Source organism: Nelusetta ayraudi, unplaced genomic scaffold, assembly GCF_046127955.1.
Source record: "Nelusetta ayraudi isolate G7.1 ecotype Tasmania unplaced genomic scaffold, CSIRO-AGI_Nayr_v1 ptg000061l, whole genome shotgun sequence".
In the NCBI taxonomy this organism is placed as follows: Eukaryota; Metazoa; Chordata; class Actinopteri; order Tetraodontiformes; family Monacanthidae; genus Nelusetta; species Nelusetta ayraudi.
In genome coordinates this window covers 317,281-341,723 of record NW_027466111.1, presented here as the reverse complement: position 1 = coordinate 341,723, position 24,443 = coordinate 317,281, and the positions used below count along the sequence as shown (strand labels likewise).

The 24,443-nt window shown below is 43.1% G+C and overlaps 1 protein-coding gene across 3 annotated transcripts; it reads left to right on the top strand.

The window, feature by feature from the left end:
- Positions 1–408: 408 nt before the first annotated feature.
- On the top strand, positions 409–22,838 carry rtn3 (reticulon 3). 3 transcript variants are annotated; one of them, XM_076040467.1, is made up of 9 exons: positions 409–881; positions 6,221–6,268; positions 9,884–12,328; positions 16,478–16,685; positions 17,999–18,137; positions 19,920–19,989; positions 20,276–20,322; positions 21,018–21,076; positions 21,351–22,838. In XM_076040467.1, the coding sequence occupies exons 1-9, from the start codon at positions 803–805 to the stop codon at positions 21,397–21,399; spliced, it is 3,144 nt and encodes a 1,047-aa protein (XP_075896582.1). In that variant the 5' UTR covers positions 409–802; the 3' UTR covers positions 21,400–22,838. The 3 variants fall into 3 exon arrangements, with proteins under 3 accessions (XP_075896582.1, XP_075896580.1, XP_075896581.1); XM_076040465.1 differs by lacking the exon at positions 9,884–12,328 and having other exon boundaries at positions 552–881; XM_076040466.1 differs by lacking the exons at positions 6,221–6,268; positions 9,884–12,328 and having other exon boundaries at positions 559–881.
- The last annotated feature ends 1,605 nt before the right edge of the window (positions 22,839–24,443 follow it).

The following is a 24,443-nucleotide window of genomic DNA, read 5'->3' as shown; positions in this document are numbered from 1 at the left end:
CGTTGTGACGTGACCATTACATAATGGAAAATAAGCTCTGTGTACAGCAGTTTGGAATTCGCCTACCACGTTACGCGTTGTTTTTAATTGATTTTTTTTTCTTCAAATCGTTGTCTTATTAATTCGTTGTTTGAAATACAAGGTGGTCTGAACAGGTGAAACATATAATTAGTTACAGCGCACGCTATTGTACGGAAGCGCATTGCATTCACCAAAAAGAAATACAAATATCAGGGTTAAATAATTTAATTCACGTAAATTTGCACTCATTCTAACATGGTGTCTGCGTTCAAGAATATTCTTTCGGATGCCTTCAGTTTCCCGTGGTTTTTTTTGAAGGCAGAAACGCCACGTTCTCAATGTGGTTTGATTTAGCCGACAACAGTGGTAGTTGACATACGCAAACTATTAGGCAGAATACGCGTTCCAATGTTAATGTTAATCGGTCATATTTATGATCTTAAAAAGAATACCGTGCACTATGTCTTGTCAGCGCGAAGGTCAGACGTACGATTTTTAGTTGACCGCCTTGAACGCATCACACGCCCGACATGTTTTCTCCTCCCCTGTAAAGCCTTTAGTTGTTCCAACAAACGAACACTCGCTGCTGGTAATCAGACAGTACGCGCATTTTGCAGAGGTGTGTGGGGGGAACGGAGACACGTTCTTTTTTTTTCCAGGAGGAAGCCAGACGGGGCATTAAAACGCCTGACTTGAGGAGAGTAAAACGTCTGTTTAAAAATCGAGCAGAAATTTCGCCATTTCGCCGCCGTTGTGTTACTGCTTTGAATCTTCCAGCACAATGGACTCAGTGACTCAGTCCGCCCAGATCTCATCGTCAGATGGACAAAATTCTGCTGCTAAAGAATCCAAGCAGCCTGGTAAGAAGTCGAACCGCATTTATTTTTATTTTATTCTATTTTTATTTTATTATTTGTTTTATTAGAACGAAGCTTTATTTAAAACATATACTCGACAAAGAAAAGTGCTGTGTGCACGGCTGTATTATCCTGCGAGTGTTTTTGATGTATTCCTCCTAGATTGCTTTTCGTCGCCAGCCAGCGCCATGGAGGAAATCTCTGTGTTCGACTTTACGCTTGGTTTGGCTTGTATGCGGCCTTGTGAATCGTCACGTTAGCTCTTTGCTTTTTAACGTGTCGAACCTGCGTCAGTGAACATCAGCCGCCCCTCCTCCCCCAAAATGTCAGAATTTTGTCCTTCGTGTTCCAGGCCCCTTCGGCCTCTTCTGGCGCATGCTGCTAATCAGAAGACATTTTCTACGTCTGCGTTGTCTTTGCTGTCTGTCGCTGGCAGTGGCGTAAACCATGATGTAAGACTCGGTAACTAGACTGGTAATAATAATAATCACGATGATAATAATAGTTATTATTATTATTATTATTATTATTATTATTATTATTATTGTTTAGTTGATATAACTGGACGAGTGATTGGATGTTGTTCAAACGACCTAAAAAAAACAACTGCATATTCCCCACAGGGACAAAAAAAATAAAAATTTGTCTCACATCATTCTCTACAAGCTTGTTCGTATTTCCGTACATTTTAAATTGCTAGTTTTTGACAGTATAACAAATTGGTAATTGGAAATAACCTTCTTTTTTTTCCTTTTTTTTTAATTGCATGCAAATTCTTATCGGTAACTGTCAATCAAGTAGCTAATTCAATTAAAACAAAAAAAAAAAATCTGTTTTGAAAGTCATCATTGTCTTAGGCTTTGCCGTTGTTGACGGGTCCATTCAAACAAAGGGAACAATGTCTCAGGCCGTCCTTGGAAGGTTGTTGTGTCCAAGGGAGTGCCAGCTTCAGCTTCAGCCTGTGTGCATCTGTCAGCGACGCTAAGTTGTCAGGTTTTGAAAAACGCGCTTTCACTCAAACTCTGATTTGGCACTTGTTTGAAAATCCCCCAAAGGGAGAATTTACAGGCTTGCAACAATCACCACGTTGTCTTGAGCGGCGTCCCCTGGTCTTGTGCGGCGCATCTAGGTGTGTCTAGGTGTGGCACAAAAGTTACTATGTGGTTTTGTGAGTTGTCATTCACAGAAAAGAAATGATCGGGGACCAAAAAAGGAATTCAACTTTGAAATGACTGCACAGAAAAACTGTACTTGTGCTAATAATATTACATTGACCAATTTTATTCCCCTTCTTTTTTTAAGATAGAACCTATTGCTAAATGAGTACATGTTTTGAGATCAAATACGTCAAAAGCGTAGTCCAACAGCTTCACAATGCTGTCCTGGACGATAAGTGGCCTGCTCATTGGATTATACTGTAAAAGGGCTGCCGTCACTGAAAAAGGAAAAATAGATGGATGGATGGAAATCAGAAGAGTCCATGGTTGTGAGCATTGTGTGCTTGGGTTTGTGACTGCCTTTGTGACGGGCCGTCTCCTTCAGTGGATCGCTTGCCATCGGCTAGCTAGCGCTGCATGCCATCATCGTCTGTGGGTTCTGTGTGAACCACTCGCCCCCCCTGCCCCCAATTTCCTGTGGAAACGGCACAACTGTTCACTGCCAGGTTTTGGCTTCCATCTGCGGTCACCTTGCCTGCGTGAGGCTGAGCTGAATCCACCTGGTGCAGGCCTGGGCTGTTTTTGAAAAGACGATCCCTCCGAGAACAGCCTGTCATTTCTGACGCGCGCTTCAGTGTTGCAACCACTTCCTTGTGAAATGAAGGTAAGAAAGAATTGGAGGCAAAGTGACAGAAACCCAGATCATGTTCAGCATCAGTCGAGTGCGGACGGACGCCTTGTTTGCACCATGACCAGCATTTCTCGATCCGTCCCAGGAGGCTTTGCGTGAACATTTAGACAGTTTTATGTCTTTATTTTGCGGCTGCGGGGTGTGGCAGCGTACTCGATTAATTGTTGATTTATTGATTTCATTGTTTGAGATGTAGAATGAGCTGTTTTTACTGCTCTTGGTTATGATGCAGTTGGATTTTTATTTTCTTATGTATTTAGGTTCATCATCATCTTCTATCTTCTATCTCTTCATTTTTTTTTTGTGTATTTCCTTCCTAACGGCTCAGAGTGGGTGTCCACCCTGCAGAGTCAGGCCCTGATGGCATTGGCATTGCATTATCTCTGTGAACATGTGGAACCGGTAGGTTCATGCAGGGTTTTTTTTCCCCACAAAGTTCAGGGTGTGGTGTTGTGGAGAGGATAACGGCAGTGCGAGCCTTAGAAAAGGAATGCTGCAGCACAAGGGAGCACCAACCCCGACCTGCCAAGCCCGTGCACACTTCATCAGAACTCAGCTGAACTCAACTGAAGAAAGACGCCACACCTCACTCAGTCAACACGAAGCAAACACCCCCATGGTGACAAACGGCGGTGAATGAGCTGGAACAGATTTTTATTATTGTTATTATTATTATTATTATTATTATTATTATTATTATTATCACTGCAAACACAGCATAGAAGCATTGCCTGTATATGCAGGTACAACCCAGAAAATTAGAATATCCTGAAAAGGTTGGAATTAAAAGGTGAATGGGACATATTATATAAAGGAATAATATGCAAATCAATATATTTCAAGTTTTTATTTCTTTAGATTTTGCTGATCAGGTCTTGCAGCTTAAAAAAAAACTCAAATTTTATAATAATTTTCTTAGTTTGTGGGTTTGTGGTTTTAATAAGCTGAATGTTTATGTTAAATTGCCAAAATAAAACAACTTTTACTTGATATTCTAATTTTTCGGCCAGTACCTGTATGTAAATATGCAATTAAAGAGCGTGAAGAGGACGCTGGGAAAGCTAACGGCTATGACGCGTCATTTTTGAGCCGCCCAGCCACAGCCCTTGAAGTCTGCGTCATGCTGGAGGTGAGACATCAGGCTACTGCTCAGGGGGCCTGTGGCTGAAGTACAGAGCTCCATGGCATTGTGCCGTCGACGGGATGCAGTAGCACACGGCAAGCCGCCCTTGGAGGAAGTTGTATTTCAAATCAACGATGCAACATTTCAACGAATGAAATTCGCAAAACGTCGACAGGGCAGGAAGTGAATTGCATTTGGTGCCGCGCTGTGCGATGACGAGCTGTCTTTGTGTTGTTATCATTTCAATGATGATTTTTTTTTTTGGGGTGTTTTACTGGCTGCCGTTAATAACTATGTATTTATTTATCGCACTTCTCTGTTTGTACTGGTGGTGGTTGTCTACAGCCTTCGCCAGATGTGCGCTGGGACAGGCTGATGGAGGCAGACTATTATTTTGATAGGAACCTCTTGTCAGATGAAAGATGACCATCGTGCAACCATCTTGGCCAAATCTTGAGTGGCCCTACCTTGAACCGCGAGACGGGTTCAAGCCATCCAAGACAGCCTATGATAAAATGATGACAGAAATTCTACCATGACTCTGGTCAATGTGACAGCTTTACGACCAGCGACCTGCTAACGCAACGCGCAGAGATGCAACAGAAAGTGACGCAACGGAGAGGGAGGTGGCCACGGACAGATTTGAAAGCAGATATATGAGGATTGGGGCTGTTTTGTGGCGTCCCACAACTTGAAAGTTGTTGTTGTCTCACGTATTTAAAGAGCTTGTGTGAGTGGAGAGCATAAGCCGGCCTGTTAACATTGGTCCAGTATTGCCAAATGGGACGTGACCGAGAAAGAGCCGGCTTAAATGTCAGATAATGCAGCTAATATGGTGGTTCCCCATGTCCAGCGCACACACGCTCAGACCTGGCCCCTCAGCATGACCCCCAAAGCTGCTGGTCATTGCTGGATTAGTCCCACAAGTAAGTGTGTGTGTGTGTGTGTGTGTGTGTGTGTGTGTGTGTGTGTGTGTGTGTGTGACTGAGTTATTCCATAGAAGTGGCACAGGACTTCACACACTTTGTTTTTGGGGCAGAAACAGCAGTTGCTGGAGCTCTCTGCACACTGCGACTGATAACTGGCCTATCCACCAGGGGGAGCAGTGTGTACGATGCGGTCGAGTGTTTCCTCCAATAGCAGCCTTTTCCTCCCGATGTGAGAGAGAGATCAGCACCTTCACTAATGCCGCTTTCCCACTGAAATTGGTGGCTCAACGTGGGTTTTTTTTTCTAACGTGGGTCGACCCACTAACAATCGGCATTTGGCCCCTTTCCCACTGACCAAAACCAGCAGGGTCTGACCCCTGCTGGCAAGCTGCATCACTTCCACTTCCCCCGCTGCGTGTCTGCCGACGTCATCACACGGTCGATGAAGTGTGACAGAATTCAGGGAAGTAAACCATGGAGAGCAACATGGAAGCGAGTCCGGTGGTGGTCGGTGCACTTGCTTGTAAGGCTTGAGACTTGAGAAGCTCGTGAATTTCGCTGTCTTGCCAGTGCTGCGACGTGCTGAATGAATCCCGTCTCGAATGCAAACGGAGCTTTGTTTCGGTAGGTGATGAACGCCGCGGCGTGCGCGATGTGATGGCGTTAACGCTCAGCGTCATCCTGTCAATTAGCGCGTTGACGCGGGACTGGCTTTCCCACTGCAAGCCGATCCGAGCCCAACCGATTGAAGCCGATTTTAACCCGGGTTGGTTGATGCGGGTCGGTGAGCCTTTCCCACTGCCACCCAATGCCGATTGTTGGCGGGTTTAAACCGGTTTTCTGGCCAGTGGGAAAGGGGCTCAAGTAGGGACATGTACCTCATGGGAGGAGGAGTTGTTGATCCAGGCCCTGAAGCCAGAGTCAAGTTGGCTGCAAGTGTTATGTGGGATGAGAACAACCTGACATTCTCTGTCGGAGACCCACTCCATGCGCAACTCATGCAAAGCACCCAGGAAACCCTTTGGCAAAAAATGCGATGTGTGCTTATGGTCTATGCGACTCTGGAAATGGGTGGAGTTGATGTAGTTCAATTTCAAAAACAAATCCTGGAGCATATTGTCAGACAGCGTTCCCACTGTGTCACATTTCATTCTAATGTTTGGTGCGCTTGACAAAATGCAGCAAACATGTCTTCTGCTTCCCGAAGTAAAACGTCAAGTTAAGTTAATTGCTCTGTCTGGTAGATATAAGTGCATGCGTCGGCTGTTTTCTGTTTTGAGTTTTTGGTCGCCTATCCATGGATACTGACACAGCATTGTTAAGAATGGATAAGCTGAATCTTTTTTTTGTGTTTTGACTGAAATTCATAAGTTGCGTTAGAGAATAGAGCCGCTCGCACTACATCAAAGATGATCATTCTTCTTTCCTTTTTATTTTTTCAGATTCCTTTCTTTCCTCTTCGACTGTATCTCTCATTCAGTCTCCTCAAGGCAAGTGTTGACGGCTCTCTAATGCTTCTCGCCCGCTCTCCTCCTATATCGAGTGCAATCTCGCTGGCCTGCTGCGCTGCCGCTCTCCTCCATCCTCCTTCTAGTGCCCCTCTCCTGCTTGGAAATGCCCAGTTAAAACACAGCAAACCCACGTAAACATCCCAACAGCAAATTCCAGACCTTTCCTATCCCCCAGCTCTTCTCCTAGGTTATCTAGTCTGCGATGCTACCCACTACCTACCACATCTTTGATGCTGCCTCATTTGTTTCCAAACTGAAAGCCACTGGTTTCTAATAAAGCCGCTGAATTTTTCTCGTTTTCTTCAACCAATGCCAATTTTTAATTTCGACGTTATACACGCTCCAGATACAACTAGGTCGAAACCATGTTGGCTAATGCTCTAATTAACGAACATAACCCTATAGAGAGGCTTCATTGTCAATTCTTCAGGGCCGCATCTGTCCCAAGTCCTATGTTTTAGAGCATTATAATTTCAAACAACAAGGGATTATGTCATTTACTGCACAGAGCAATGTGCCACACAATTGTTGCTGAAGACGTTGGCAAATCGTAAGTTAAACTACGACCTACGATGCCTCTCGTGACGCATTCTTGCCAGAAGTTGTGGTAGTCAGTCAGGCGCATCAGCAGCCGCTAACATTCTGATTCACCTGCAGGTGAGCATTATATAGGTCAGCATCACTCACTGTAGCTTCAAGATAATCCCAAGACTGCCGCTTTATTTTAAGAAAGCAGATGAGTTCAAGTTCACATTGTGCGCAAGAGCAGAAACCAAAATTAATCTGGTTGGTGTCCCGAGGGAATGGTCCTACCTTCCCACTGACCTAATATCTCTGTCCTTTTTTTTTTTTTTAAAGAGGGATGAGTGGCACTGGAGATATTATCCACCACCCAGAGCCATGGAGGGGCCATTGCCTGTGGCTGCTCACTTGCCCTCCACCCCCACAATCTGCTTTTTGCTTATCAGACATTGTGCATGTCTCATATACTTGCTATAGCATTAAAGGCTAGTCTTTCTTTGACCACTTTTATTTTCACCTTGGATTTTTCTTTTTTAAGATCATTGTAACCATCAAAACGCAATAAGAAATGAGAAGGTGGCAAATCTTTGCAAAAAGTGTTCTATGCAAGGGATTGTTTCTCGAGGGGGGGTTAGGGTTTGGACTGGATTGAATGCGATGCTCCGAGTCTGTGGATCCCGGATAGACCTCATTTCTGTGTCAGATATCAGAATAGACAATCTGATCCATATTACTGATCTTATCCAGCATTTGCGCTGATCTGGGAACACACCACCCAGAGTGAGCTGATGGTATACGACGCAGATGTGCGTATCAGCATGTTGTTAACGTGGTGGGGATATTTGACTCAGACCACGGTGAAAAGAAAAGCAAGACCTGGAATTAGAATCGTTCAGTCATTCATCTTCTAATAGCCACTTACTGCAGCACTCAGGGTCGCAGGGGTCTGCTGGAGCCTTTTCCAGCCCAGCCGCCATGGGGCGAAGGCAGGGTGACACCCCGGACAACTTGCTAGTTCATCACAGGGCCACATAGAGACGAACAAGGACAGAACCATTCACTGTCACACACACACACACCTACAGCCAGTTTGGACTTCCCAGTTCACCTCACTCGCATGTTGTTGCAGTCTTCCTAGGATCAAGCTGCTGTCTAATAGAGTTTTAGGGAACTCAAACTTCAAATAAACTTTTTGGAGAAAAAAATTTAATTTCATGGCATTTATATTCAATTTATGAGGCGCTAGCGCAGGTTTACCTGAGCTTTATTTCACCTTTCACATCCGCAACAATACAAATCTTAATTATGAATTGTCACTATCTATGTCAGATCGGTATCGTCAACATGGATGTAATGATTTTACAATCTGCATTTTATTTTTTTAAATGTAGTTCACAAACACGTGCCAGGCATCTTTGGACTTTTTAGTGACTCAACACTTTCAGCAGGGATATCTAAACTACTTATTCATTCATTCATGGTCAAACAATGTAATGGCAATCTCTTCACAATAGCTGTTGTTATTATTTCTTTGTTAGACTTAAAAAAAAAACAACATTAGTCTTACATTTTTAAGATGATCTTTGTAGATCATGAAGACAACTCATGATGTGTCTGTGACCCCCGATACTTAATTTAATTGAAGTTTTATAACAAACCAAAATACAAACACAATTTTCAAAATGGAGAACCCCCTTTATATAACTTTGTGTGAGCAAGGCACTTGCTGAGTAAGATGAGTATAGACAAAGTGAGGGTGATTATTTATGCTTTTCTTTCGTAATTTATAAATGGTTGTCAGAGGATTTAAAAAAAAAATTGAATATGTAAACAAAAACTTAAATTATCATTTGACTCTTTAAAATAGTGAAAGAGAGCGCGAAGGGAACTCCTTATGACAAGTATTTGGGCGAAAATCAAACAAACCGCATGATCAGAGGACAAAAGCACGTCCACTTGGGACCCATTGTTTGGGTTGTCAGCTTGCTGAACAGAATGGATTTCCAACTTCATCCCTGGCCTGTCGGTTACAAAGTTTTCCTTGGTCTTTGTGGGGACGGGGGGTTCTGTTCAGTTGCACCTTCCGGTTCACATTGGGCCCAAATGAGCAGCTGTTAAACAGCCACTTTTGGGCTCCTCTGATTGGATGCTACCATCAAAAAATGAATTACACCTGAGCATTTGATTAGTCAATGAAGAAAGGAAATCAAGAAGGGATGTTGTCTTTGCTGCTGCACATCGTTTATTGTCTTTTGTCATCGGCTTACTTGGAGAGGTTTCCTCCAGTAAATTAACTGCAGAAGAAATCTGTGAAGTAAACGAGGTATAAACCTTCGTTCATGTGCTTTGCCTTGACAATGTGCAATGTAAGCACAGTGGACGATGTGTTTTTGTGCTGTATTCTACTCGCTACTATATAGGTATTGCCTTGACCAATCCATTCATGTGTAGTTTCACCCGAGGGGTACAGTAAGGTACTTTTGGAACTCCAAGGGAAGGGTACCAAAATGGCCACAGCTTGGTACGGCTTTTAGGGTACCATCTGTGGTGCAAACAAGGGATGCAAATTATTGAATAATCCATTCATTGTTTATTTTCCCCCAAAGAACCTGAATTACCTGAATTTTGAATAAATAGGTTCTATCTATTCATAAGATTACCTAACATAAAAAGCTAAACATTCCTTAATATATACGGGAAGTAAAGATAAATGAAGATTTGTTGTTCTATTTGGGATACAGTCGAGGGCATTTTTTTGGTACCATACTAAAATATGTCCTGAATAAGAGACAACCACACCTGTAGATCAAACGTCAGCGTTGGTTGATGTGCACGTTCTAAGTCAATGAAAGTAGGTTTGATGGTAAGAACTGCCTTAATGCAATAGAGCAGCATGCAATAAATAAGGATGCCATAAGTTTAATTAGTCTCCCATGCATCTCCATTCTGCATGTCTGCTGTGGCTGCAACATTAATGTTTTAAAATTATGAAAATGCAGTACAGTGAATGTGATTTATATGACCTCCCCTTCTTTTTCCTATTGCTGTCATTCTTCATGGATAATGATGCAGACAAAAGAATTGTCCTAGGCTCTGACGGGCCCTGTGAAGGTGTAGCAACGTCCCTTCGCTTCCCATCTAAAACCGGCTCTTTCGCCCTTGATAATTATGGGAAGGAAGCAGGACCACCAGATGAACAACCAGATTCACCGATAAAGACATCTCCTGTTTCGGAACGAATAAAGGCACTGGAAGCACTTGTTGCCCAAAGGAACCAACCGGATTTTAGAAGTGATCGAGGGTTTTTTCACGTCAGAGACTACCACAGTGAAAAATCTCCCATTGAGAAAATCACACCATTTGAGAAAATTACACCAACAAAGACCACCAAAGAGATTTCTGATAAGCAACCATCACCAGACTATCCGCCTGAAGTGCTTGGAGATTTAGAAAAAATGAATGAATTTGAAGAAACCGAAGAGTGGATGAAGGCTCATTTACCTCCCGTTCCAACTTTTGATGCCGTAGATTTAATGGAATGTAACCTGACATCAGATGATGCTGCATCAAAGGTGGAAATGGAAACGGATAAAGTCATACCCGATGATCTTGTTGTCTTTGCTATTGACTCCGATGAAGATTCACCCGTTAATCTTCTAAAGCAACAACAAACGCAACCAAGCGCTGAGGAAAAGTCTGAGATGGACCTTGGCTTTTTGCCCACAGCCTATAAGTGGGGACAGACAGAGACATCAGTTGCGGAACTTACCACAGATTCCAATTCTGCTGAAGAGAAGCCCTCGTGCAGTGGCGATGGCGAGCCCCCAGAAGTAAGTGAGGCCGAGAGCTCGGGCGAGTCAGACGATACTGTCATTGAAGATGGTGTGCCTGTTCATTCTGAGTCTTCCGATGTAGCAGTTTTAAATGACAGTACCACTGCGCTGACGTCCACAACTCTAAATCCAGCAGAGGTAAAAGATGTTCCTCCACCAGCGTCCGAGAGGAAACTGATGCAAGTTCCGACAATTAACGTTATTGAGACAGATGAGCAGCAATACAGTGATGGGGAAATGGAGCTTGAACTGGAGGAAGTTGAAGATTACGACGAGGTAGTGAAAGAACAATGTACCGAGATTCCAAAATCCCCAGAACCAGACTCGGAGGACAGTGACAATGAACCAACTGGGACATGCCCTACAGAAACTGAATTCATGGAAGTCTACTCTCCTCCTTCATCGCCAGCTGGCTCTGATACTGACTACTCCCCTGAACACAAGATAGTTGAAAGTCTCTCTGAATGTTCTCACCAGGAATTTGCATCAAAACCAGAGTCCCTTTTTGATCAAAATATTTCAAAAGGCTCTGCACCTGATCTTTTCCAAGCACCGTGTGGGAACAAAGAAATCTCTTTGAATGATGGAAAAACTGACTTTGCAGACAATGACAATGAGTGGTCAGAAGAAGCACAAGATGTTCTGCTTACAACTGACAAAACTGATACACGAATTGAAGAAACGTCCTACACTCCATCTAAAGTAGATGACCAGAGCGTCAAGGCTGCTGAGGAGATTAATTTGAGGAGGGCTTTTGTTTCTCGGGCCAGCCTCATGCAAGATGATTTCTATGAGAGGCAGTCCTTTGATAGTGACTACGGTGTATCTTCTGCCTTGGATTGTATTGATTGCACTGAACAAATCAGTGCCAAGGAGAGGTTCCTGTCTGGTTCTTCTCAGGTCAGTGTTGGAGAACTGAGTGCTTACACTGCACAAAATGAGGCTTCCGAGGATGATCATAACATGGAAGATTTCATTTCAGGAAATGAAGAAGAACACCTCTCCAAGGCAGTTACACAAGCGGTGTCAAGAGATTGTCCCCAAGACCTGAACTCCAACGTTCAATTTAATGAAAAAGGAAAAATGAATGAGCAGGATTTGAGTGAAACGTTGTCACCTGACATTGTTTGTGAAAAAGTGGAAAATCTCTGTCACTCTGAATTGAGAAATGTGGAGGAAACCCAGCAAGACACTAAAGCAGCTCATATTGTACCAGACACCAGAAGCACCGATCCCACAGATTCTAGAAATCCAGACAGCTTTGTGGACTTCATGCGTGAGTGTTTGAAATCCCAGCAGGATGAAGAAGTTCAGGATGAAACACAGAGTGAAGATTCGCTCTCCAAGAAAGAAAATGTCGTTCCTTCTCAATTTACGCCAACTGTGGTGATGGATCTCGAACAGGAACAGCTGACAATCAGTCTTCTCAAAGAGCTGGGCAGTAGTCAAGAGGAGGAGACGGTGTCTCTGCTGTCAAAGGTTCCTGGCCAGGAGGACGTGAACCCAACTTCCACCTCTATAGAGCAGCCTCCATTCACCTCCGTTTCTAAACCTGCATGTTCCCAAAGCGACCTTGTGTTGGACACCACGTATTCCAAAGGGGTAGAAGCCATTGACAAATGGGTGGCAGAAGCTTACCATCTTACTGAACATGTCTTGACAGCAATATTAACCCACTTATCAGGTAACACTTCTCTCTGGTCGTAGCCCTTCTTGCCATATACACTGTTTATAAGCCAATTATTTTTCTCAATAGCACCATGTGTCTGTTTAATATTCAGGTTTTGTGTTTGTCACACAAGTAGACTGTCATGACAGCTTTGGTCTTAGCTGTTTGATTCTCCTCTAAGGCCCTGTTAACACAGAGACCGTGTTCTGAAACAGCTTTTTTTAAAAAAGAAGAAGCTGCATTTAGACAAGACTGTTTCCAGAAATGTTAGCATATAGTCAAAGACACGCACGCACACACGCGTGTTAAATACCTTCTTATGCCCTTTTTGGCAGCTATAGTTGTTTGCTGCTTGTTGTAGTTGGATGGGAAGGAGAATATTTCAGGCTGATTTAACGCAGTTACACAAGGCAGTTGCCCGTCGTCGTTGAGAGTCGTTGCGTCCCACAGCTGGCTGAGGTTGTGAGGTCGATGCAGGCCTATGGCGTCATGAAAAATAAAATAAAATACTGGTTTCGGTGTTTACACAAACACGGTTTTGGAGACAACGCCAGCTTTGTATAAACGCAAAGCCTAAATGGTAAAGAAGTTTACTGTTATCAGTGAGACCCATGTTCGTGTAGTTAGGGCCCAAGTTTAGCCCACTGCTCCTTGTGATTTGCCAGCAAGGCTCTCGGATACTCTGACATTACGGAAAACTTGGATTGCTTTGAATGAACTTCAGAGTGGATTAAAAAAGAACTTTTCAACGTGTTCATATATACTGTTAACACACAGTAGTTGCTTGTCTTATTTTTATAAACCTGTTACAGCACATAACTTTAACATATACCAGTTCAACCAGTTTCATTCTGGCACCCGTATTTAAATATGTGCCATGTGGTTAAGATCGTTTCTTGAATCTTAGGACGTGTTTCCACTGGCTGTACTCGGTTGGTACCAGTGGACGCGTTTTCATTGGCTTGGTTACTACATGAGCGTGGGCGGAGTTATGGCTGCAAGGCAGACCGAAGGTCCCTGGACGTTTGTTGTGACTTCCAAACATCTTAGTAGGGCTTAGAATGATTTTCTTTAATACTTTAATACACTGAAACGACCACTTGGGTCTCGGTCGTTTATTATTAGACAAGAATATTCACACGTGTTCAGGAAACACTTGCAGCCAGGCTTTAGTGAAGGTTGGCATGAACAAAAGCAAGTGGCTCAGCCTAAAGTTGAACAGGGGTCCATCCTGTTCAAGTGGTTCACTTAAGTTATCGTAACAGGTCTGTTGGTCACCTGCAGGTTATTTGTACATTCTGCTCTGTTTGCCCTGTTTTTGCACCGAATCAGTCTTGGGTGTCGTCGGACCGTCCGGCCGTTCTCTGTTTCGACACAGAGTCTTTTCTAGAAAAGGGCACAATTTACATAGGGATAAAGAAATGGACACATTTCTTATGATATAGGGCCAAAAATGAGCCTGTTGTGTTTAACAGAGCAGCGGCTGCATTTATTTTAGGAACTATTGTGAACACTTCTGCTTCAAACACAGACAGCGAGCCAACCTGTAATGTTGCAGTGAGTTGTAGGAGAGACAGGAATGAATCCTGTCTCTCCTACAACTCAAGACTTTTAAAAACTAAAAAAAATAAATAGAGAAGAAGCATAAAGTAGCCACCAGTGAAACTTTATATATTTTTTTTCCTTTTCAAGCTTCTGCAACTGTTTTGACTGTTGCCCCTCAGTGCTGCCCCTCAGTGTTTTAATGTCCCTAATGTCCTGTTCCCCCATTACTTTGTACACGTGGACCTCATGCAACCTTTCCGAGCACAACACTGCCTCTAGTGCCAGTGAGCGGCCGTGTTTTTGTGTCCTGCACTGCAGAGAAGCGTGTAGAGTCCCGCCTTCAGCCTCCAGCTTGTGCTATTTTTGTGTGTCTGCAGTGGTGCTCGTCAACCCACTAGGTTATTAGGCTGCGTATATTTCAGGGGCATTATCATTATTTATGTCTAAATAGGCTGCATTCGCTGTGTTTCTTTCTTTCATTGGAAACTTGTGTCTTTGCAGTCGAACAGACAGGTTGAACTGCATTGTCCTGGTGGTTGGCTAATGCAGTGAGCAGTGCGTTGATTTGTGTCTGACGGTGAAGTTGAGAAAAGGCTTGCAAATTGTTTATTTCAGAACCAAACCTTTGAAATGGTTTGGATTTAACTACCAAGTTTAAGCATTGCCATCCAAAGCTTTTTTTTGGTTGAGCGGCCGCTTGAAAGAATCCTGATGTTTGATTGTTTGGTTCATCATTTTGTCAGTTGACAGGAAAAAAAAAGCTATTTGGGAGTTACAATTTGCTCAGTTAGATCAACCTTTTACCAGTAACATTGTACCAGCTTCTGAAGGTTCACCGTCAACAGTGAACTGGTCACACGACCCTGTCCGCTGACGTGTAAGCGATACACCTCTATATGGATACGTGTGAAAAACCTCCTCATGAGAGCCTCAAAACCTTTTTTGCATATCTGAGAGGTTTTTCCAAGTGGAGCTGTTTCCATCACCAGGTTTTTTTTTGGTTTTTTTTGCCATATTTAGGTTCTGCTCAATTCTAGGGGTCATGGAAACGCAGCTTGGGACAAATAGCAGCACATTTTTACGACTCGGTTGACAAACCAAGGCGTGCAAACAGTCTAATTCACTGCAAAAGCAAGAACACAATATCGTGTTAGCTTTTAAGGTGTATGGCATGCATTGTTTGTGTACGAGCCTTGTGAGATTGATGGATAGATGATGGGTGGATGGATGGATGGATGGATGATAGATGGATGAATGGATGAATGGATGTGATAGATCCTGTAATGATGGTGGTGGTAAGCGTTTAGAAGTCCTTCACCAGTCATTCAAACGTGTACTGAAAGTTGCTGTGAAGGAAGACGGTTCTGTGAGTTCTGTGAGCAGCAGACCCAACTGTGAGAGCGCAGGCCATTGTATTCAGCCTCTCAACTGGTTCAAGCTAATTGAGCAATGACAAAAGCTGGTGGCAGCAGGCCAGTAGAGGAGGGCCCTGGACTTTCAGCAGCCTCCCCAATAAAGTTGCAGTTGGTCGGTGTGAGGAAGGCGTCTGTCTGGGTGGCGAGGCCCCGCTTCTTCTTGCTGTGTGCACGGGGTCATGCATGCAGAAGTGATAACCTCTATACAAGGCCGTTACGTAATGCTTTAAATGGGCAGGCATTCTCAGAGTGCCTCTTCGCATTGCGCGAGGACGGTGGCAAATTGAGAGAGGCTTGTGTAAGTGGGTGCAGAGCCGTGTGGGATGAAGCCCTGAGGACCGGGAGACCTCATTTCTCCTCTTACTGAAATAGCACCCAGATGACATTAGCTCACAACAGCCTGAGCACAGCCAGCACATGGAGGCAGGAGAAATTATACACAAATATATGTATGTGTGTATGTGTATATATATATATATATATATATATATATATATATATATATATATATATATATATATATATATATTACACACACACTTACATTTGTGTGCAAAAATGTTATTTTATACGTTTGTACTGTGGTCAGAAAGGTGAGAGTTCATCGCTCCACCACTCAAATGAACATTGCAGTCCTTTCTGTCAAGTTTTGTCTGTGATATTTCCAGACTATGACTCCAGCATTTAGATATGATAGCAGAAAAATCCATGTTGTCAAGGTGTGAATCTGCGACTGTGGATTTTTTATGAACCAGTCGACTGCTAAACCAGTGAGTGTCGGATCAAAAACAGATGAGGATGATGATGTTTTTCCATCTTCTATGATCTTCATCACTTTGCTTGTATAACAGACGTGTGACTTCTGCAAGATGTTGTCTTCGTACTCTGACGTGTTTGGACGGTAGCGTTGGTCCTCCTCAGTGGGTGACCTGGGTGATAGCAGCTGACCTAAAGGTGTCACACAGCCCCACCCACCCAGGTGACCTTCTGAGGAAAGATGGAAGCCGCCGTCCAAACCCCGCCAAGGTGTGAAGATAACGTCTCAAAGTAGCCATGGGTCTGTTCTATAAGAACAATGCTCGTGATGAAATATATTTTCCAAAGACTCACTGAACCTCGTTTGTTTTTTTTTTCCATCTGGTGGCGTTCTTCTCCCTCCTCCCACCTCCCTTCAAACCTAACTGGCGCCTCCGACTCTTTGCAGTGAAGGATCTGATCCACTGGCGAGACCCCAAAAAGTCTGGCATCGCCTTTGGAGTGTCGCTGCTGCTGCTGCTGTCTCTAGCAGCCTTCAGCGTCATCAGCGTGGTCTCCTACCTGCTCCTCGCTCTGCTCTGCGTCACCATCACCTTCCGCATCTACAAGTCAGTGGTCCAGGCTGTTCAGAAGTCCAGCGACGGGCATCCTTTCAAGTGAGTCCACCTTCCATGCACACCGCCCAATCACTGTGCGCTACAGGTTTAACCGCAGTGGCGGGCCGTGCGTTCCGCACGTCTCGGCCATCAGTGAGGTCGTGTTTAGTCCACCTTCATTAATACGCCTCCTATTGTCCTCAATTTGACACCGTATCCACAGAATCCACGCAGAATCAAGCTAACGCGTCACATCAGCTTCATACAGGGGACCCAGTGGAGCAACACTTAGTCACTGAGTCTGAGTTATGATTTAAATGCGCTGGAAACTAAGACCACTGATACTGTCACTACTTGCAAATACAACTAATTGTTAGATCTGCAAGTACACATTTAACGAATACCTGCATATCTATACACAGGTACAAGCCGAAAAATGAGAATATCTAGTAAAATCAAGTTGTTTTATTTTGGCAATTCATCAGCAAAATGATCAGCAAAATGCAAAGAAATAAAAACTTGAAATATATTGATTTGCAATTGATTATTCCTTTATATAATATGTCACATTCACCTTTTAAGTTGAATTACAGAAATACTACAACCTTTTCATATACATATTCTAGTTGTCTGGCTAGTACCTGTATATCTCTCTATATATTTTATTTATATATACTATGTAGACTTGTAGATAGATCCTTATTTTACTCCACCGAGTTGCACACTGTTTATAGCTTATTTATACTGCTGGTTGCACATTGTTTACTTGTTTACCCTTACTTTTAACTTATTCTGTAGTTGTTTTTGTTTGTTTGTTTTTTAACCTAAGTAGTAGAATAGAGAAAAGAACCGAGTCAAATTCCTTGTTTGTCCTGTACAAACCTGGCCAATAAAGCTGGTTCTGGTTCTGATTCTGATTCTAAGAGATTCTGAAGGCCTCAGGCAGATTTCATAGAACCTGGCAACACAAGCTATCTGAAATATGATTGGATAAGAAGTCTACCGCAACATACAGCAATGGAAGCAGCGCCACCTGGTGGCTATTATGACGTGAAGAGCAGACTACGCAGAACAAATGCACCTTTCTAAGTATGTTGAGGCCACCAGGGAAGACCTCGCTGGTCCTGATGGCGCCCCCCTCTGGTTAAATCCTAATTTTGTTAAGGATGTCACAAGTTCATCTCAGACTTCGACCTCTTTTTTTCTTTTAAGTAAACTCAAAAGAGCAAGTTTTCATCTGGAGCCTTGTGAACTACAAAGAGCAGATGAGGCTTCTGTTGTTCCAGCCGCACCAGAACCTCCCTGTGTGTTCTTCTCCTGCACTAACTAACTGGCACACGGCTCCTCACCTCCTGCTGCCTCCTGTTCCGCAGAGCGCTGATAGATGTGGACGTCAGCGTCCCCCCCGAGACCTTCCGCAAGCACGTGGACACCAGTCTGACCTACATCAACCGCGGCCTGAAGCAAATGACCCGTCTCTTCCTGGTCGAGGACCTCGTGGATTCCCTGAAGGTGAGCGTTCGCCCACCTCGGCCTCCAGGGGGCGCTCTCGGCCTCTTCCGGGAGCGTCTCCATCATGGGATTCTTTGCAACTCATTAGCAAATAAAAGCCATTCATTAGAGGTACAATTGCGCACTGCAGGTGTTTCCGTTGAGTGGTGTGAAGCGAAAAAGCCGTAATTCTCCTAAAAAATCTCGTCCCGCGAGCGAGAATTACGAGAAGTACGTTTGCTTGCGTTTGTTTAGGTTTGTTTAGGTTTGTTTCACCCATCCAGCACATTTCAACTGATTAGATCACCGCTTATGTGAGTCAGTGTAAAACACTCTACTTCATTTTGTCTTTGTAAAGTGTCCTTAAATATTGAGAAAGGCGCTTATAAATAAAATTCATCATTATTATTATTATTAGTAGTAGTAGTAGTAGTAGTAGTACTGGTAGTAATTGTGTATATCAAGGAAGTTTTATCCTCAAGGATTGTGTCAATCAAGATTTACTCTAGAAGTCGAGTATTTGTAAACTTGACTTTAACATTGATACTGCGTTCATGATTTCTTCAGCACGTCGCTGAAAAGCCCAGAAAGAGAAGTGAGAAGCTCCTCCCTCTGCTTGTCCCACTTTCCAGAAAGTGTGGGCTGCAACACTGGGCTCCGTTTAGTCCACTGCGCTGTAGAGACATGAAGAAAAAATATCCAGCCCACCAGACCGAAAGCGTATTTAACCAATGGGAAGCAGCGTGGGAGCAGGTGTGGCAGTGTGGTCCCTCCTACTTTCACTTTTTGTCCCTGTTTAAAATGAGGCAAGTGCAGCGCAGACAGAAACAGAAGAGAGAAGAGAGGAGGCAGTAGAACCTGGGGCTGAGATGTGAGGAGACTTGCAGTAGTTGGACGTTTCAGCCGGATGAGACAAATCTGCACATTGTAATGTGAATCAGTAGGTATTTCAAAATAAAATCCAGAGGGAGAGAAATGGCTGCAACCAGAGCATCAAGCTACTGATCATCAGGGTTGTAGTGCTGGAGGTTGGTCCTGGTCTCCAGGGCACTTTTTAAGGGTCTCCGTCTCGTCTCGGTTTTTGATCCAGACCAGTGGAGACTCAGCCAACACGAATAACACTGTAATAACAATGTAATAACACGATAATAACAGAAAAGAATCCAGCTGCTGCCGTTTTACGCTCTGCTGGTGACACCCAGAGTGACACCCTGACCCCTTATTCCCAGTTCATTTATTTTCTAATCTCATGCAGCAAAGTGTTTTTTTTTGAAAATGGTTCAAAATAGTTGGCAAAGCAGCAAAATGTTGAAGACAATGATTAAAAGACTCCTTGCCGAAAAGAGACGTTGCTGTTCCGTTTAGAAGCAAAAATACTGGAATTTAATGAAGATGCTGGTCATTTTTTCTGTTTTGTTGTTGTTTTCCTTTGATATTTAAAGTCTTGGTGTGGTCCTCCACCTCCATGCTCTCTGGTCTTGATGATGTCTTGGTCTCGGTTGGTGCCGTCTGGACGACAACGCCACTGATCAATACGCTGTGTGTGAAAATGCTCTGTCAAGTTGGTGGATGATCCATTTATCTGGCATCCATTGGTTTAGTTTCAGGACTGTGCTCGCGGACAGCTCCTCCTCCAGAGAGCCTCCTAAAGAACAGTCCTGACAATGGCGCCTGGACACCACTGACTGACCTCTGGGACCTTTTGTTGTTTTTTTGCTTTTGTTTTGTTTTTTCTTCTTCACATTCCTTCCCTGCTGTCCTCACACGCTCTCATTCATTTGTGTCTTTGTTCTTCTTCCAAAGCTGGCTGTGGTCATGTGGCTGCTGACCTACGTGGGAGCCGTCTTCAATGGGATCACCATTCTCATCCTGGGTGAGTCTCTGAACCAGTGGTGGGCCAACTCTTTGACTGGTGGGTGGGGCCACGGTGCATTCTAAAATGTGCCAGAGGGGGGCGTAGCGGAGCAGCGGAACGTCCTCTGCTCTTCTCCGTGTGTCTGAAATGTCAACGCTCGGATGGAATTGACTGATGACGTCTGAGTAGTCTCGTCCAGTTCATGCTTTTGAAGGTTCTGGAAGGTCGGCCGTGTCTGATGTGAACTATGAGCCCGACTGCTGCCGCCTGCCGTCTTCTAACGTCTTGTCTTGATGTTCTGCAGCTGACATCCTGCTCTTCGCTCTGCCGCCCGTCTACGAGAAGAACAAGGTGAGTGGAAGCAAGGCGACTGAACCTGACGGAAGTGCTGGAGACCCTCAGAGCCGCTGCGCTGCAGGCAGGCGGGCAGTTTCTGACCAGGGACCTGCATCAGCTTCATGTTCATGTTCAATGAATGAAGGAAGAGTTTGTTTTTTTGTTTACAATGTGAAACTGTGGTCAATCAACTGGCAAAAACTAAAGGAAAAACAAATTTGCACAATATTTACTCTCACACAGTCGCTCATAGCCGGCCCTCCTGGTTGTTACTCAGTGCTAATATTATAATAATAATAATAATAATAATAATAATAATAATAATAATAATAATAATAATAATAACAATAATGTCCTCAGGAGGCCTGTAATAACCTGACCTTGTTTCACAGATGCAAGCCATGACAGTCTACATGGCAACACACACACACACACACAAAAGCATACAAACTCCATTTGGCCAAATAAAAACTGTGAATAATAATAATAATAATAATAATAATATGTTTTGACTTTTTGAGGAAACATCAGAGCTTCAATGTTGCGTGGAGGCTCTCAGGGCTCTCATGAGTTCATCAGGAGTTGAACCCATGCCCACAATCATTTAGACGTAAAACAAACAATAGAAAATGAACAATCTCTTCTTCTTTTTTTCCCCCCCTTCAATAATGACATCCATCATCCTTTCTTCCAACCTGTTTTCCTTCCAGGTCCAGATTGACCAGTACATCGACCTGGTTCGCACTCAAGTCAACACCACAATGGCCAAGTGCGTAAATATCTCTTCATTCAAGTATGTATATGTACATACATATGTATGTACATATACATATACATACATACATACATATATGTGTATACATATACATGCACACGTGTATGTTTCTATACATGTATATGTACATACATATGTGCATTCATTTGGACATATATACATATATATGTATATATGTATATATATGCGCACATATGTATATGCATGTATGTGTGTTGCACTGTTGCAGGTAGTTTGAGTTTTGACTGCGTTGTCTTTTCTCCTCCAGGTTGCAAGAGAAACTTCCTGCAGCCATGAAGCGCAGTAAAGCTGAATGATCGGCCTCTCTGACCACACACGCGCGCGCACACACACACACACACACACACACACACACACACTGACCCTCTACAGATAAAACCCTAATCTGCATCCTCCTCCCCCTCCTCCCCCTCCTCCTCCTCCTCCTCCTCCTCCTGCTCCATCAACCATCAGCATCACGTCGTGTTGTTCCACTCAGTCTCTCTCGCTAGATAGAAAATCAACCAACGTCTCCATAGTGTGAAGCAACATTTACTGTGCAGCAGCTTCAACTCGCTAAGCATTGACAAAAAAAGAAAGAAGAAAAAAAAGACTTGTGCCCACCAGCTGAGAGGAAGCATGATTTAAAACCCAGGAGGTCACGTGACGTCACGGTGGTCCCCAACCAGCAGGGGGCGCAGCAGAGCAGCGTGGAGTGAACTAGACTGAATCTGTGACCTGGTTCCTGATTGGGCGGTGGGGTTGAGATGTAGAGGGTGGGTGGGGTCGGGGAGGGGGCGTGGCTATAGAGCAAATGTCTGTACATAGGAGTCACATTTTTACACACGATGACGTCGACGAATCTGGAAGAGTTGAACTGGAGAGGAGGGGAAAGGGAATAAAAGAAGTGATCGATGGAGTGATGGTGACCAGACGTCCTGCTTTCCTGCTCCACACTTCCTGTTTGCAGGGAATTTGGTGGAGTGGGTGTTTTATTTTTGGGTGGGGGGGAGGGGTCGGGTTGGTTTGTGGGTTTGTTTTCTTTGCTCGATGGTTTTGTGGGGTTGTTGCTTCTTCTTCTTCTTCTTCTTCTTCTTATTAGCCTGGTGTTTCTCTCCCTCCTGCAGCCACCCGTGTGTGTGCGTGTGTGCACACACGTGTGTGTGTGTGTTGATGCACTGAGCTCGTGGTTGTCGAGCAGGTTTGTCGAACCAGCTGTGATGATTCGGTCTAGTTCACCCTTTGTTGGTTTGATTAGATGCATTTTTTTCTGAGTTGACTTGAATTTGTATGCATATTATTATTATTATTATTATTATTATTATTATTATGATTATTATTAATAATAATAATAACCCTTAGGGATAAATCCAGGCTTTCTGCTTCATATGGACAGGATTATCTGTGCTTTTATTTGAAGAAAAAAAAAAAAAAAAGACAAAAAGAGTTTTCCTCACACGAGCATGTTGTCGTCTGTTATGACCTGTCGGAGGCGCTGTTGAGCCGTCGCGTTAAACTGTATATTTTGATTCTTGTCATCACTGCCTATTAACTGTTAATAAGAATGATAGAACGGCTGCTTAGACCCCCCCCCCTCCCCCCCCAGCTAGTCTGACCACTGCATTGTAAGAGACCAGGCCTCTGTAAAACCTCATTTTAATGGCTAAGTTGCTAAGATGTATTTCACTCTGGTCTTCACTCCTCCCCCTCCTCCTCAACATGCTTTCTTCCATCTCACTGTCGGTGCTTAATAAAAGAAATGAACCTGTATCTGAGTTAGAAACCTGCTGTGTGTGCCGCTACCTTGCATATGAAAAAGATTTTTTTCTTTTTTTTTTCAGTGTTTTAAAAGGGAAGGAGGCTGATTGAGCCTCTTACTGTTCTCTGCTGTCGGGGCTTTTATTTTGTTCTTTTAATTATTTTGAATCCAGCTTAAATGCATACATACATGAATACACACACACACACACACACACACACAAGAGACAACAGAAGCTTGAAGCTTGTCTGCAAATGATATATACATATATATGTGTGTTTATATATGTATATATATGTATATATATATATATTTTTATATATGTATATATATGTATATATATATATTTGTATATATGTATATATGTATGTATGTATATATGTATGTATGTATATATATATATATGTATGTATATATGTATATGTATGTATATGTATATATGTATATGTATATATATGTATATGTATATATATATGTATATATATATATGTGTGTGTGTGTATATGTATATGTATATATATGTATATGTGTATATATATGTATATATATATGTGTATGTGTGTATATATATATGTGTATATGTATATATATATATATATATATGTATATATATGTGTATATATATATGTATATATATGTGTATATATGTATATATATGTGTATATATGTATATATGTATGTGTATGTATATATATGTATATGTATGTATATGTATATATGTATATGTATATATATATATATGTGTATATGTATATGTATATATATATATATATATATATATATATATATGTGTATATGTATATGTATATATATATATGTATATATATATGTATATGTATATGTATATGTATATGTATATATATGTGCAGACAAGCTTCAAGCTTCCGTTGTCTCTTGACATTGTTTTGTTCTTTTTTTGTGCAAGACCATTAATTTAAAAAAAGTAATGATAAAAAGCACTGAGTTCCTCAGAATATTTTCAGCCTATGGTGCGACACCCACCAGTGACCTGGCAGGTCACTGGCAGGTCACTGGCAGGTCACTGGCAGACCAGAGGATTGAGCTTCGACTGGTGTCTGAAACAATGGGAGCGGTTTTATTGTGAAGTGCATGTGGCCGTGTGAACAGGAGCGTCCACCCCCCCCTTTGCTGGACACCCTCGTGCCCCAGTGCCCTTGAGCAAGCGCGTCTCTGTCAGTCCGAGGGGACTCGACGTCGCCACCTCTCTGCAGCTGTGGGCAGGATGTGGCTGCTTCATGTTATTTCCGACAACTAGACAGGCGAGACTCTCACGTTATTTATTTGAACGTGGACACGTTTCACGATGATACTCTGCTACGAAGTAATTTCTAATGAAACACCCGGTAGTTATTTAGTAGTTTAGCAATTTACTGGAGCAGCCTCGTGGCTCGATTCTCACTTTGTTTCTTTCCTCTTCTGTAAATCTTTGATACTTAATCTTCGGCTGAATTCTTCGTCTCGAGGCTTCAGTTCGACCAAACGGCAGTAAAAGTTACCGGGGGTGGGGGGTGGGGGGGGGCACCTTTTGATTAAATTTCCACTCGTAATTCATCGGTGAGCGGTGCTCAAAATAAACGCATG